We start from the raw sequence: 14,857 nt of genomic DNA, 5'->3' as shown, positions 1-14,857 counted from the left end.
GTGCTGTGAGTGCACATGGCTGGGTCATGTCCAGCCTCTCCTCCAGCAGCACCCCCGAGTCCTGCTCAGCAGGGCTGCCCTGATCTGTTCATCCCCAGCCTGTGTTGATATCAGGGTTTGCCCACATCTGGGTGCAGCACCTTGCATGTGGTCTTCTTAAACCTCATGAGATTCCCACAGGCCTAGTTCCCATCCAGAGGGAGCTTCCAGGTCCCTCTGGATGGCATCCCATCCTTCTGGTGTGTCACCTGCACCACTCAACTAGGTGTCACCTGCCAGTTTGTGGAGTGTGCACTCGATCCCTTCATCTGTGTCATTAATGAAGATATTAAATAACACTGGTCCTCTGAGGGACACCACTTGTCACTGATGCCCATTAGGACACTAAGTCATTAACCACTACCCTCTGGATGTGACTGTCCAATCAATTCCTTATCCATCTAACAACAGTCCACCCACAGAATCCATCTCTCTCCAGTTTAGAGCAAAAGATGCTGTGGGAGACTGTATCAAAATCTTTACAGAAGTCCAGAGACACCTGCATCTCTTCTCCTGTCCGCTGATATAGTTACTCCATCATAGAAGCCCAATAGATTGGTCAGGCAGGACTTGCCCTTGGTGAAGCAATGCTGGCTGTCTTGAACCACCTCCCTGTGCGTTAGCACAGCTTGCTACTACTACAAAGAGAAAAGTTATTTGTCTATATATCCATGGCTGACTGTCAGTTTATACTGGTGTCCCTGATGCAGGCATCTGGCATCGACAACAGAACACACTGTGTGTTGGATAAACAAGTAAACTCCACAGTAAAATGAGACTAACGTGCCATAGCACATGGATTTGAGTATCTGCTCAGTGAATGTGAATCACTCATTAGCCTCCAAGAGAGACAAAAAATTCCCATGTGTTTTACCTAGTGACACATCTGTGAGTGGATATTTCTGGAACTGTTAGAGTTATGTCTGTGCCATCTTCTGTTATAAGAAAGATCCAATACAGATGGAATGACCTTGGGACTCGGAGGTTTTCTCTTTGAGACCTGCATATTGCCTGAAGTGCTCAAACTGTGGCAAGATTAGGGCCTCAGGGAAAAAACACCAGGAAATTAATAACTTTGCATTTGGACAAGGATCCAGGCAGTGCCTTCAATAAGCCTGTGGTCACACACTGGAGATAGAAATAAAATTCAAAATTAATAGCTGCATAAAAAGGGTTATTTCTCCTGTGGCTCTTGTGACTGTCTCTGGACAGTGTCTGAACAGATAGTCTCACTTCTGACATTTTCCAAGTGGAGCATTCAACATTTTGACTTCCAGCATTGTCTCATAACATAACTTGTGTATGTGTCTGTATAGCAGTATTTGAAGTAATGTTTCAATTTCAGCTATTATGACCTTTTCTTTGCATATGAATTTTCATTCTATCTGTCCCTGAAGCAACATAAGACAAGAAAACGTCTTCCAAGTTTTAAGCAACTAATTGAATTGAAATTTAGAATTTCAAGGGATCTAAATCTATCACCCTATGATAGCCAGGAGACCTGCAGTTGCAGTCAATTGCTAGAGTACGCTACCTATCTGTTCTGTCAAAACCCTATATGAGACAAAGGAAATGTAAATTTTAAATTTGTAAAGCAACAGAAAGAAAAAGGCAGTGTGGAATCCTACAGGGTTCCTGACTTTACTTCAACTTTCAAGGTTTACTTTACTTTAACCTTCAAGGTCTTGCAATACTTGTAAGGCTTATGAAGACCTTAAGTCACACCTTTGAGTCTCTGGGGCTCCTGTTCCTTTGGGCTTGTAAAATCTCTAGCTTTTAAGGGTCTCCACAGCTCTGGATGCGTTTTAGTGATATTGCTTTTTGAAACTTAAGGCTCAGCCCATAAGTTCTTTTTTCTCCTCTATTTCTCACTTTCCACAAATTACTGAAAGTCTACACTAGATCACAGATGATGTCACTTGATCTTTAAACTGTGCAAATTTTCTCTCCCTACTGCTCTTCCCGTCAGTGCAGAATTGCTAAAAGGAGAAGCAGATTTCTTTAAATATACTTTCAGAAGATCATTACTGCATTAATTAATTAATATTTAATTAGTTTATTTTAAAGGGTAAACTTAAAGAGGCAGAAGTCTTGGATGAGGCTAGCAAAAAGATTTACTCGCAAACGTCTGCATCAATAATCCCCTTTCTAGAAAGTCCTATCAGTGTTAAACACTGAGTTCAGAAAATAGAGGGCATTGCTCTAGTTAAAATCAAGTGGTTCTGTGTCAGGGTGACTCTGGTAGATTTGCAACAGAAAATAAGCTGACTATTTCTGTTTTGTAGAGAACGCTTACGGGGTGCCACATTCCAGTAAATATATTCTGGCTCAAATAGAGCAAGAACTGTTAAAGAAGCCAGAGAAACATATGGAATTGGAAAGTGCAATATGTTCCTTCACTCCTGAACACCACAGAGTGGTTTGAACTAACAAACACTCATTGAAGAGATAAGAGAGAAAGATGTGTCTCACAAGTGCAAACAACTAAAGAAAGCTTCCTTTAGTGCCAAAGTTCTGGCAAAAGCTATTAGTTTTGTTTAACTACAGCATCCTTGATTCAAAGATTGCCCGAGGATGAGCATCCAAGACCTAAAAAGTAGATTGCTCAAAAGATCATCAACAGCCATTTATGAACTGAGTTACATTAAAATGGCCAGAATTTAAACTCAAGGTAGTTATTACCTTTGAACATGTCTGATTGTTCCCTTTCAGAGAAAATATGGAAGGTTATCCAAGAAGATGCAACCCTAATTATAGGGACAACACAGAGCACAGTGGCATTATGGCAGATCTTTGAAAACCTAAAGGGAAACTGCATCTCTTCAACTTCAATGTACTTATAAACTTTTATTTCTTGTTTTAGACAGAGGCACTGTGAATCTTGTTTGTAGCTTGTTATTAGTGTTGCATTGTAACTCTCACTATGACTCTAGCTGTGAGCAGTTAATTATGATACTTCATCTGACCACTGCCTAACAGTGAGAACTTCAGTCTCCCCAACCTGACTTTATATTTTGGAATTAATATTTTCTATTTGATTGTTACAGGAGAGGATTCAGGTTACAAAATTATCTTGACAGTGGCAGCAAGTCACTGCTAGCTCCTTGCCTCTACGTCTCACCTTCCTCAAAATGAGGGAGCAAGTGTAATCAGAGGGCACAGAGAGCTGTACTATACAGACCTCTCCCACTACTAGATGAAAATAGATGATCCACATGACCAGAAAGGTTGGATACTTCAGGTGTAAGGATTACAGAGAAAAGTAATAAAGCCCATAAAGATCATGTGTAGAGCGAGTCACCATACCTATGTCCTTTGCAAACACTGAAGTGCAGCATTATTAAAGCACCACAAAATTAAAAAATAGTTTCCTCTAAAATCAACAAGTGAGGTAAGCAATTACAGTACTTCAAGACTGAAGAATGTGTTTTGGAAAACAGAAAGATATTTGGAAGACTGCACCCTCCACAACTTCAAATGTAACTTTTATCACATTATAATATAAATACTTTGTCAGAAATTAGGTTTCCCAATTTTCTTCAGAGATTATCTTGGTATTTTCAAACTCCTACTATGCCAAAGTCTCTCTGAAACTACGCAGCAGTACACTCCACGCACCAAACTGAAAATATTTTCAGCAGAGTCTAAAAACAAAAAATCTCTAACAAGAAGCTGAATTGACAAGTTTATTTCCTGGGACCCAGCTGAGCAGGAAACTTCAGGATGTACTTAAGGTGTAACTGCAGAGAGTTCAACAGGAATAGCCACATCTCTTACATGATATACATCTTTGATTACCCTGCATAGAACTTCTTGATGCTTTTTTTTACTCCAGTTTGTCTAGGGTCCAGAAACAATAAAATGTACAAGCTTTCCAAGTGACCTCTTGAAGACTTCAGCTGGAAGAACTAAACTTTGAGAAATATAGCACCTTTGAAACTGCATCTGCTTGCAGGAGTAAGAAAAGTCTGTTACACACTACAGGACTGTAGATGAAAAATAGTTCAGGATTATTTTCTTCATCTAGTAAAACCATTTCAAATAAAGTTCCAATTTCATGCTATCAAAATGTATTTTATGGCTCTTTCCACTTCTGGCCACATGCAATGCTACTTTACAGGATATTACCATCCACTAACAGAAGAGAAGGCATTAAAGCAAGTAGTGCTACAATTATATCTCTAGGAGTAGTATACTCTACTGAAACCTTGTACCAGGAGGACCCTACAGAATACACTCAACTTCTGTGTAACTTTTGGATTGTTTCTGTTCCCTCCAAGAAGGCTAACCTACTAGACTGTTTTCAAGCATCAGTTATTTATGTCACCTATTTTCAAATTCACATCAACCCTTAAATAGCCTTACCAACAGTTTATGGGTAACATAAGAGTTGGGAAAAAGAGTAACATTTCGACTCATGTTCTCTCTTTCACATTACTCCCAACTTTGACTTTCCTGCTCTTGAGCAGAACTGAGAGAAGATTCAAATCAGCAAAGGTTTCCTGGGGCAGGACTCAATGGATTAGTATGAATGATTTTCAGCCTTTGCACCATGATCATACAATAACTGCACAAGAGAGCTTCCCAACAAAATATTTTTTCACACCACTGCTAAAATACTATGTAGGGCACGCAAACTGGAAAAAATTAAAAATCTACTGAAGGTTAGGTAATATCTAAGAAAACCACAAAGCATTAGAAAGACAGTATACTGGTTCCCTCCTTATTTCTTCTTGCAGACTCTGCTGGACCACCATTCCCAGTGTTTCCCCTTTTCCTGCTTTCTTTCTGACTCCATGAGTCTCAGATTCTTCTACCTCCTTTAATTTCTGTTGGATAACACATTCATTGCTAGGAAGGCAGGAATGATAAATCCGGATTTAGTGCTGAGAACAAAAGAGAGTTTATTCAGAGAGAAAATGACATGAGGAGACTGATGGGTAGGTGCTTCTTTTAGAGTTGAAAGTGTGAAATTTCCAACTAAGTTCTTTATCTTCGTGAACTGAGCTCTATCCAGATAGTACTGAAAAGAAGGTTCTTGCCTTGAACAAGCTGCACTTTAGGTTACAGCAAAGTATTTCATCATGTGGTCTCCTCCTTACACAAACCTGAAAAGATTTCCAAAAAGTCCTCAGTGAAACGGAAGCTGACTCTCCCCCTGGGGTATACAAGAAAAACGAGGATGGGAGTTTTCTCTGAAATGAAAGTTTGCTGGGAACTTTGTCTAAAGTCAGGGTTCATTTTAGAAAAAGTGGAGCAGAAAGAATATTGATTTAACTGTGATGATAGATGAGGTTTGATCATCCATCATCTTTCAAAGAAAAAGAAGAAACAAATGAAAACATCTAAATTCATGTTCTCCTCAGAAGCTAGAGCTCATCTGAGCTGTCTCCACCTTTCTGGACATGAATCTGTACAACTGTCCATTAGGCCTGCCAGACACTACACAAACCAGCCGCTTCAATCCTTGACAGTTAAGTAAACGGAGACATATATTGTAATAAAAAAAGAGAAATCTGTGTCTCAGAGAAGAATAAAGAGGGCTGCTCCAGAGTAAGCAAAGATCTGACATTATTCTTTTCAGAATTAATCTTTTCCAAGGCTTTGAAGTTTGACAGTGCTGTTTCACAAATCCCTAGGAAGCTGCCTTTCTGTTAAGCTAGAAAACTGACTGTGGAACTGAGCCGAAAAGAAGTGAAAAATCCCCAAACAGACAAGAAATATTTCAGTCTGACTGGTGAGTATTTCTGTTTCTTGCTGCTATGAATTTTCTGTATCTTGAAAAACTTGAGGGTATATGACAATTTCCAAAACAAATGGAAACAAGTCAATTCCATATCTCTTGTTAAAAATTATCTGGTCTACTTGACTTCCCAAAAAACCTTCAATATTTCCAGTGAGTTCAATCAAAGTTTGTATAATGTAAGCTCATTTTTCAAGCCATGATTTGCCACCTCTGCATTTCATAAGAAATTTTCTCTCCTCTATTCTTTTCTCTGTGGCAATCTTGTGAGTTTTTAATTATGTCTTGTCCAACTAGCAGCACTGGCAAAAGGCAAAATAATTCTTTTTAGATCAAGTATTCCTCTCTTTCATGTGACACAGAAATGTTTACACTTCATTAACCTTTATTATAAACTAGTCACTGGAAAAGTTACTTTACTAGAATCCACACTATGGTTTCAGCCTACAAACCACAGAATGTCAGAATGCTAAATTACGGTAAAATACTGTTCACCTCCTTATGAACTCAAGATTAATGATATGATGCAGGAGGGAATAGCAGTGCTACTAGGAGCCTAACAGGTCACAATCACTTCTAAAATAGCTCATGGAGAACAGACAGTGAAACATCACAGATAGCTCCCAGTATTACAGCCCCACCTCCTGTCCCACAACCTACCCATCACTGAGACATCATATTCAACCAGCAGAGTCGCCTCCTGTCCGCATTGTTTGAGAATACTCATGGCTTCAGCATGTGTTGTTCCCAACAGTCGGATCCCATCAATGCTCAGCAGCCTGTCCCCAGGTTTGATTGTGCCCTCTCTGAAGGGAGAATAAAGGAATGATCTTTGTTAGTGTAAGATAAATTGATTTGGAGATAATACCATTTTCATCCAAAGCAATTCTCTTGCACCCTCCCTGACGTCCATCCCTCTTGCCTTAACACTTAACATTTACTTTGACAGTGAGAATGATCAGAGGGCGAAGTGGAAAGGAAATTGCTTTAATTGGAAAGTCCGTGACTGGAAAACAGCTTACCACACAGTAAAATAATCAATTCACCTTAAATTGCAACTAAGTATAGCTTCTACTCAACATATGCTTTCTTTCTGCCTTGTCCACACAACTCTTTTTTCCTACATACATAAACACATCCTCCTCCAATATATTCTTAAAAATAAACATGAGGTGCAAACACATGGGTGCTCAAGCAGATTGCAAAATATGAATGTCCATTTATTGATTTTCTTTAAAAATATCTTTTACTAGCATAATTCCTTTCTTCCTTTTTTTGTACCTAGAAGTAATTCAGCTCTAAGTCTAAAATGCTGTCTTCTTGGCATATCTCATAACCTATTCAGAATTATAATAGAAAATTAAATACTAACACTGTCTGCTTAAGAATCATGGAGAAAAACAAGGAACCAGGGGATGAGAGAGAGAAGAAAGTGAGGGAACAAAAAAAACGCTCTCTTGAAACATTTTCTTCTCAGTTAATGTTTCCAAGGTCAAAAATGTCAGCATAGGCTACAGATATCAATATGCTTTAAAGAAACTCTAATGGTTTAAGGACACAAATGCCATTTTGGAAAATACATTCTGTACATAAAGTGAATATTTTTCTTTATATATATATACAAAATGGTATTATATACAAATATGGCCAAAACATAAATCATAGAAATTTTCTACGTGAAGTTATGTGTGATCTCACATACAGATATGTATACACATCTTAACAGAATAATACAACATTCAAACTTGTCACAGTATAATTCTGAACTGCAAGAGAAAAAGATTGTGGTGTTAGAGTGTAAAAAGCAGAAGTAAGAGCTACATCAGTTGTCTGTAGAACACAAAATGTGCTCTGACCTATTGCAGGAATTTATTCTAATTATTTTAGGTGCAAGATTCTAAATTAAAGTTCACACACACCATAACATGCTGAGCCTCTGTGGTTGTCCATTACTATTGTGGCAGTCTTTATTTCTATTACAACAATAAAAGACAAACCCATGAATTTCAAAGGACTGTATTTAAATGCATCTACTTCACTCAAAATCTTAACTTCTGTCCCAAATAATTCACTTTTTTCTATTTTTCTTCCACATGAACTCCAGAGAAAGATGAATCGTACCTGTCAGCAGGTCCTCCGGGTCTGACGCATGTTATTACAACAGGGCGAGATTTATTTCTGTCATCGTGTGCTCCACCTACAAAGTATAAAGTCATAGAAAGTATATCTTCATTTTATGCTTTTTATGAAAGCTCATTTCCAAAAGGCAAGCCTATTGCAACATGCACCTTCACAGATGGGCTAAAAAGACCAAAAAATGGCGAAGCCATTAATATGACCCTCCACTGAATTTTACCTAAATAAAATCAACTTACTGTATGTATAGATGAATCTTTAAAAACATTTCTATGGAGGGATTCTTATTACATGCATATTTTTTTCTTAGAACTTTCACTCTGAAAATGTGATCTGAGTGTGAACACCTTGTTCTGCAATGTTTGCAGCACAGAGAAAAAAAATCTCTATCCATACTCAGAATAATGAGTGGCCACTAAGACATTGATGTACTAAATATAAAAGACATTTTTCCCTGAAGAAAGTAATAATTAATTATTGGGGTATATTAATTAACAGCTACATCTTTTCTTCTGTTCTCCAAGTCAGTGATAATATTTTAGTTGTACAATTCAGACTACCAGCAGTATTAATCAAATTACATGCCTTCATACTTCCTACAAGTACTATATGTAAATATTTTTTTAAGAACTATGATCTTCCTGGTGATTTAAGTGGTAGCAGAATCTGGTCTTATGTGACCAGTTTGTCATGTTTCCTTGGCATAGTCGATGACCTTAGGTTGTCCCATAAACAAAAATTAGAACAGCTCATAAGAACAATGCATGAGGGTATGGAAAATGTAATATATCGATTTTTACAAACCGTAAGCCATCAATCCTGCCGTATTTCTGAGTGATTAAAAAACGTACCACTTTTTTAAAAAATACAGAGTTCAAACTCAACAATAACTCACCTCTTATTACAAATCCAAAAGTGTTCCCCTCTTTATGTAAAGTAACTTCCACAGTTTTAAAGATGAGACCTGATCCTTGTACAGCTAAAAGAAAAAGAATCCAAACCTTAATGATTATTATTTTTCTAATTATACACACAGATTTATACCTTTTCTAATTTAAGACAGATATTGAGTCATACAATTGGAAATACTCAATTACAGAATAGTCAGACTGAAGACCTGTAATTAAATAGAACTCATCCCCTTTTTGAGAGAATTTTGGGCTAGATATTTTTGCAGAGTGACAGTGGTTTAGAAAAAAGACACAGATGCATTTAACCGGTGAGGAATTTGAGACTTACTGTTTAAATTATGGCATAATTTTGCTTTTCTTTTAGTTACAGAAGAGTTCTAGAAAATATGGAATACACAGTGAGAGAAAAATGATACAAAATACTTAAGAGTACCGATTGAGCTTGCTGTTTAGCTATGAAAACATTTACTTTTGTCGCTGTTGGAGGTTGAATTACGCCCTTTTCTTTCAGTGGAATTTTCTCCCATTGTTATGCTAAGTAATTGTGGCTACACCTTAAAACGACAGATAATGTTCTCTCGTAAGGGGGTGGCTGGAGGGGGAGGGGGGGGAACCGGAAAAGGAAAGGTGGGACGGGGGGGGGGGTCTGGAGCTGGGCTCTCTCTCGCTTGGCTCCTGGAGTGGGAAGACAACCTGGGCTCTGCTCTGGCATCCTCCCCTGCCATCCCAGCACTGAGATCCACGCTCCCTGCCTTTGGACATCGCTCTGCTGCTCTCCTAGCTCACCCTACTACCTCCGGACACTCTGCTGAGCACCACGACCGACACCGTGAGGGGGGAGTAACTTTCCCCATCCCCGCTCACCCCTGGGCCGCGGCCGCCATCACCCAGCCCTCTTCAACTGCGCGGGACCTGCCCTGCCCCCACAGCACCGGTAACAGCACAGGGAGACGGCCTGCGGCCAGAAGGGACTGGAGCGGAGCTAGACTGTTTCTGTTGCCAATTTTTATAGCTGTTGTTGTTTTTCTGCTTTGTTAGATACCAGTAAAGAACTGTTATTCTTATCCCCATATCTCCTGCCTGAAGGTGTCTGAATTGGACCTAAAATAATTAAAAGGGAGGGGGGTTGCACTCTGCATCGCAGAAAAGGGGCTCCTGCCTTTCCTTAGACTATACCTGTCTTTCAAACCAAGACAGTCGCTTAGAGAGAAGACAATCAAGATTTTTGGGGTGTTTCTCTGATCTCAGGTTACTGGATTATGATGCATAATTCATTTTATTACCATAAGGATTTTTTTTCTTTTGCGAAATGTAGCATGCTCCCTCATAATTGGTGAATTAGTAAAAAAATTCTTTGGCTTCTGGTTGAGTCAATATTTTCTCTGGAAATACTAAACAATTGGTGTACAGCTGGTCTAGGAGGTGAGAAGCCTAATGCACAGACCAATGCATTTGGGTGTGATAATCCACTTTACAGCATTTGAAACAACTGCTGTTAAGAGACCAGCAGACAGGTTGTTATTAGCTTTTACAGGAAAACTTTGGCAGGGTCTAAGAAGTCTCTTTTACAATGGGAAAAGGACTATATATAAAATCACATGCACTCACACTTTCCACCTTTCAGTCAAACACTGCACAGTACAAACACACATAAAATTAAAAAAAAAAAAATTGAAACCAAACCAACCCAACTCTATAAAATACACGCTCTGTGAGTGGCAGAACTAATGAAAACTTGTGTCATTTAATGTTCCTGCCTGTAATAACCAGAGTTTCCCTGTCATGATTCCCTGAGGGGGCAGTGGATGCCACAGGCTACCCTGTGTGTGTTGCCAATCATGAAAGGCACCAGGAAGAGTAGAGGGCCCTCAGCACTCTCTGCCCTTCTCTCTCTTTCTCAGGACTCCCCTGCTGGCAACTCACACCAATGTTTATTTCTGGGAGATGTACTGTATGTAATGTATTTCTTTGGGAGCTTTTCAGACCCTATTAAAAAATTTACTGCAGGGAACCAGGAGAGCCAGCCAGTGAAATTACATAAATCTCATTTCCTTAGGAAAACAGGTGAAAGATGGCCCTCCAGAGCACTGCTCTGTGCTGTAGTAATTCCTGCTACAGCTTGAAGATCATAGCTGTGTTACTGAGTCCATGTGGTTGTTTTCTGTTAGAAATGGTTTACTGACTAAAAAATTGAATTACAAGGAGAAGACAACTGTTGTCTCCATTCCTATTGACAGAAAGTGGCCTTGTGTGTAGCTCATGATAAATCCATACTTCCCCATTCGTTTGGTGTGGCCTGTACCCTCCACTGGGGAGAGGTGAAACCTGTAGCGCAGCAGTGAGGAATGGCAGCAGCTTCCTCCTCCTGCGAACAGCCACTCAGGGGGCTGTCCTCGCACCCCAGACTCAGCCTGCTGTGGGAAAAAACTCATTCAACCTTGACAACAGCAAAAGGCAGACACGAGATAGGCACTGCTCACCTTCCAGTTTTAAACACTGAGGTGATTCATGCTGAAAACAGCAGCTAGATGCTCCTGCTGTGAACACTTCAGAAATGGAAGGAAGCACTAGGGAGTGGAATTACCAGTGCTCAGTCAAATTTAATCCATCGTTATTAAATGACTGACATTTCTTGGCTCTGAAATTATGACAATCCTCTGAGGGAGAAAGCATGGGAACAACAGTAAAATTTCATAATGTATGGGGCCAGGAAGGAAGTGCCAGGACTTCTCCACATGACTTACTGGAAAACTTACATGTTTAACAAAAACAGCTTGCTCACTAGTAGTTCAACAACTAGACTGCTAATTTTCTCCAACTGTATTATCTATGCTTTTATGAAGAAGCTGGACATTCCAAGGACTTAAAGAAAAAGTTACAAATGCTGTTGTAATTTAGTGTGTCAAAATCCAGTCTCAGTGAACAAGAGTGGCACATATGCTAAAAGAGGATGAAAACCAAGGAAAGCCTGGTTGAATAAATGCAAAACAAATCACGCTGGTAAAACAACTGTATCTGCAGCAAAGTAACTCTGAACTCAGCTGATTAATTCAGATACTGTGCTTCAGAACATGAAGTTCCCTCATCACAAGCAAACATTAATCAACAGAGCACATTCAAAAATTTTTAGTGCTTGTCAGCAGGTCCTAAAGAAACCCAAGTATGTAACTAGACTAACCCTCCAGCTGCTAGAAAGCAGTGGGGAAGTTCATCAGCTTCTGAGCACCAAGGACAGTGATGGATTTTTTTGGATTCTATTGCAAGGAAACTCTTTATTTAAGGAGACAAGACCTTCCCAATTGGCACCTGAGATTCTTCTGGCCAGACACAAGGAAACTACATGTTCTGCTCTCCAGTGAGCAGTATGAATGAGCATACACTCTTTCAAGGGTGTGCTTGGTGCAGCCCCTTGGTGCAGTCAGACACCTGACACTCCTTCACTTTAGATCCCAGGTATTCAACTTACTGTTTCTCTGGCTTTCACTTCATACCTGATAGACTTGATTCACACTGATTTTGCCCTATAGACACACCATTACAGGCACAAGCACATAAAGACAGGGAAAGGAGAGGCAAGGAAAACATTCAGCACTCTGTAACTTTGGTGTGAACATAAACTTGTATTTTGAAGAAAATCCAGCTCAGTGAAAGCCCTTGTTTCAGTTACACATTTCTTGCAAGTTCATGTATCCTTATGGCCTACCCCACTGTGTCTTCTGGTCTAGATATGAAATTTTGCCAAAATTTAGTGTCAGAAAAGACTAGAAAAGTCTTAAAGGATGTTGTTTACCTAGGAGAGAGGGATGGCGCTGCACGTGGAGAGAAGAAAGGAAAAAGCAGAGGGAGAACTAGCAAATATTCACTGGTCTCATCTCAGAGGATCTTATAGTAAAAAGAAGGATTTGCTTGCCCTAGAATCTACTTAATCTAATTTCCAGTATTCAAAACTGCAAAGAAGCAAACAAAAATCCCCAAACAAACCCAATCAAAAAACCAAAACCAACCAGTTCTTTTGTTCTGCTTCAACACTCTGTGATAAGCCACAGGAAAAAATAAAACTAAGAACAGAAAATTAACAAACAACCACTACCAAAATAACTATTACCAACCATGCCCATCTCATTGTTGACTATGTCTGCTACTCTGCATAAGTTTTCCGTTTGCTTTGCAAACACTTACAGACTGGAGGCAGCTCATACTCCACTTCTAGCACAACCCTTTCACCAACATTCTTGAGCAGGCTGATGATCTCATCATGGCGAAATTTGGTCAGGTTGATTCCATTCACAGATTTGATGTAGTCCCCTACATCCAGCTGGTCACTCCTAGGGAAAAATACATACTCCTTTTGTGAAAAACAGACCTGATGAACCAAACTAAATCCTTTAAATTACTGCTTAGTGATTGTAAGAATATTTTTTCCATGAATCTAGAATGAGTTGATTTTTCTAACAGAAAGTGGCATTTTAAGATCTTAATCTACTCTTGCTTGTTAAATATTACAACAAGAATATTGTTGCAATATTCATTCCTGAGGTACAAAACCAGCTGTACAATAAAGGATGATTTGACTGGTTTGGGCATAGGATCTGGGAAGTCATTCTTCTTCATGTTCCCATCCTTGTCTCTGTCTTTCAAAATGTCAAAAAAAAATTTTTTTTGCACATTGGTTGCCTTCACAACCAATGAAGTTAACATCATATTAACAGGAGATGGGCCAAGGCAAAAAGCGTATGTTCTACTCAGTTACTTGGGATGATTTAGCTCAGCCCTTATCTTCTGACTTGTCTCACTCCTGATTAAAAGCTTTCTTCTTTCCACTGCAGTAGTAAGCAAGGTACCTATGACTTCAGAGTCTTTTTAATCTCAAAACCATCTAATGAAGAGTTAAAAAAAGAATTAAATTATGGTAGCACTATCATTCTTTTTTCCATTTTGTTTTTTCTTTCCCCTCAGTATGTTATGATACTTCTCTCAAATTTTTGTTCAAAGACAAAAAAATTAGAGAAATAAAACATATATAATTTAGAAAAAATACAATTAGTCTTGTGGCAACTTTCAAAGATCTCATTAGTATTTCTAGTTTTTATCAAGTAGCCTTGAGCAAAAAGAAGGACCAGCTCTTGCCATTTCCCTCTGAGCTTCTCAAGTGTGATGGGCTGCCGTTATAGATGCATCAGTCACATATTTTTTAGGTGACCTTTTTGATGCACTATGTATTTCTGAAGCAATCACATCTTATATTGCATTTTGTAGTCTGAGATGTGGTTACCTAGCAGCGATTCCTCCTTGACGAAGGTTAGATACTCTCGGTTTCCCATCCTTGTCGATACCACCAGATACTGTGAGCCCTAGGGTAGTGCCTTCCTTTTTCATTAATTCAACTATTGTTGAGCCCTTGAATTCCTCTGTTGAAAGAAAATTATTCACATTATTAAAATTTAAGTAGTAACACAGATGTTGCCTTTCTAATATGTCATCTTCTTCCCAAGAAAATCATCCTGTGTTAGTAAGAAATAACATGTACATCTGGAGATTTTTTTATGTTACAATTCACAAGATCCATCCACAAGGCTCTGCATATAGATAAAGCTTGAGCCATATGTTCTGTAAAAGGTTATTAAAAACAACACTAACATGCTAGTATACTATACAGAGCCCGCAAATATGAAGTCTGGGAACACTTATAACTAAAGATAGTTGTTTCACATATTAAAAAATTTATCTTTTCTCATTTTCTGCTCTCCACCTTTGACCTCTGTGTTTTATAATGCACTTCAACTGATTAAATAGAAGGGTAAACCACACAATGATACAACAGAACTATAATTTTAAGTTCAGACTCACCTTCAGGTCACTAGCAGATGTCAGTGCTAATAGGAACAATTGAATGTAACAAGAATCCAGACAGAGATACATCAGATCTTAACAGTTTTATTCCTTATTTTTACATAAATAGAGTTCCACTGTAACTCTCTGCAATCTCTGCAGAACAGGTATAAAGTAAGTGAAGGGCTTTCATAGTGAT

General features: G+C 38.8%; 1 protein-coding gene across 12 annotated transcripts in view; it reads right to left on the bottom strand.

Annotated features, from left to right (window-relative positions):
* Positions 1-14,857, bottom strand: part of GRIP1 (glutamate receptor interacting protein 1) — a 348,068-nt gene that overhangs the window by 68,268 nt on the left and 264,943 nt on the right. For all 12 annotated transcript variants that reach the window (XM_088165626.1, XM_088165632.1, XM_088165628.1 and 9 more), the window contains 5 exons: positions 14,102-14,237; positions 13,009-13,154; positions 8,814-8,897; positions 7,904-7,979; positions 6,443-6,588 (listed from right to left, as the gene is read on the bottom strand). In XM_088165626.1, coding sequence (XP_088021752.1) covers positions 6,443-6,588; positions 7,904-7,979; positions 8,814-8,897; positions 13,009-13,154; positions 14,102-14,237 — 588 coding nt within the window. The remainder of the gene's footprint in view (positions 1-6,442; positions 6,589-7,903; positions 7,980-8,813; positions 8,898-13,008; positions 13,155-14,101; positions 14,238-14,857) is intronic.

The sequence above is a fragment of the Sturnus vulgaris genome, chromosome 5, assembly GCF_052056855.1.
Source record: "Sturnus vulgaris isolate bStuVul1 chromosome 5, bStuVul1.hap1, whole genome shotgun sequence".
In the NCBI taxonomy this organism is placed as follows: Eukaryota; Metazoa; Chordata; class Aves; order Passeriformes; family Sturnidae; genus Sturnus; species Sturnus vulgaris.
Note: the sequence above shows the minus strand (reverse complement) of the source record. Positions and strands in the feature narration are given on the sequence as shown.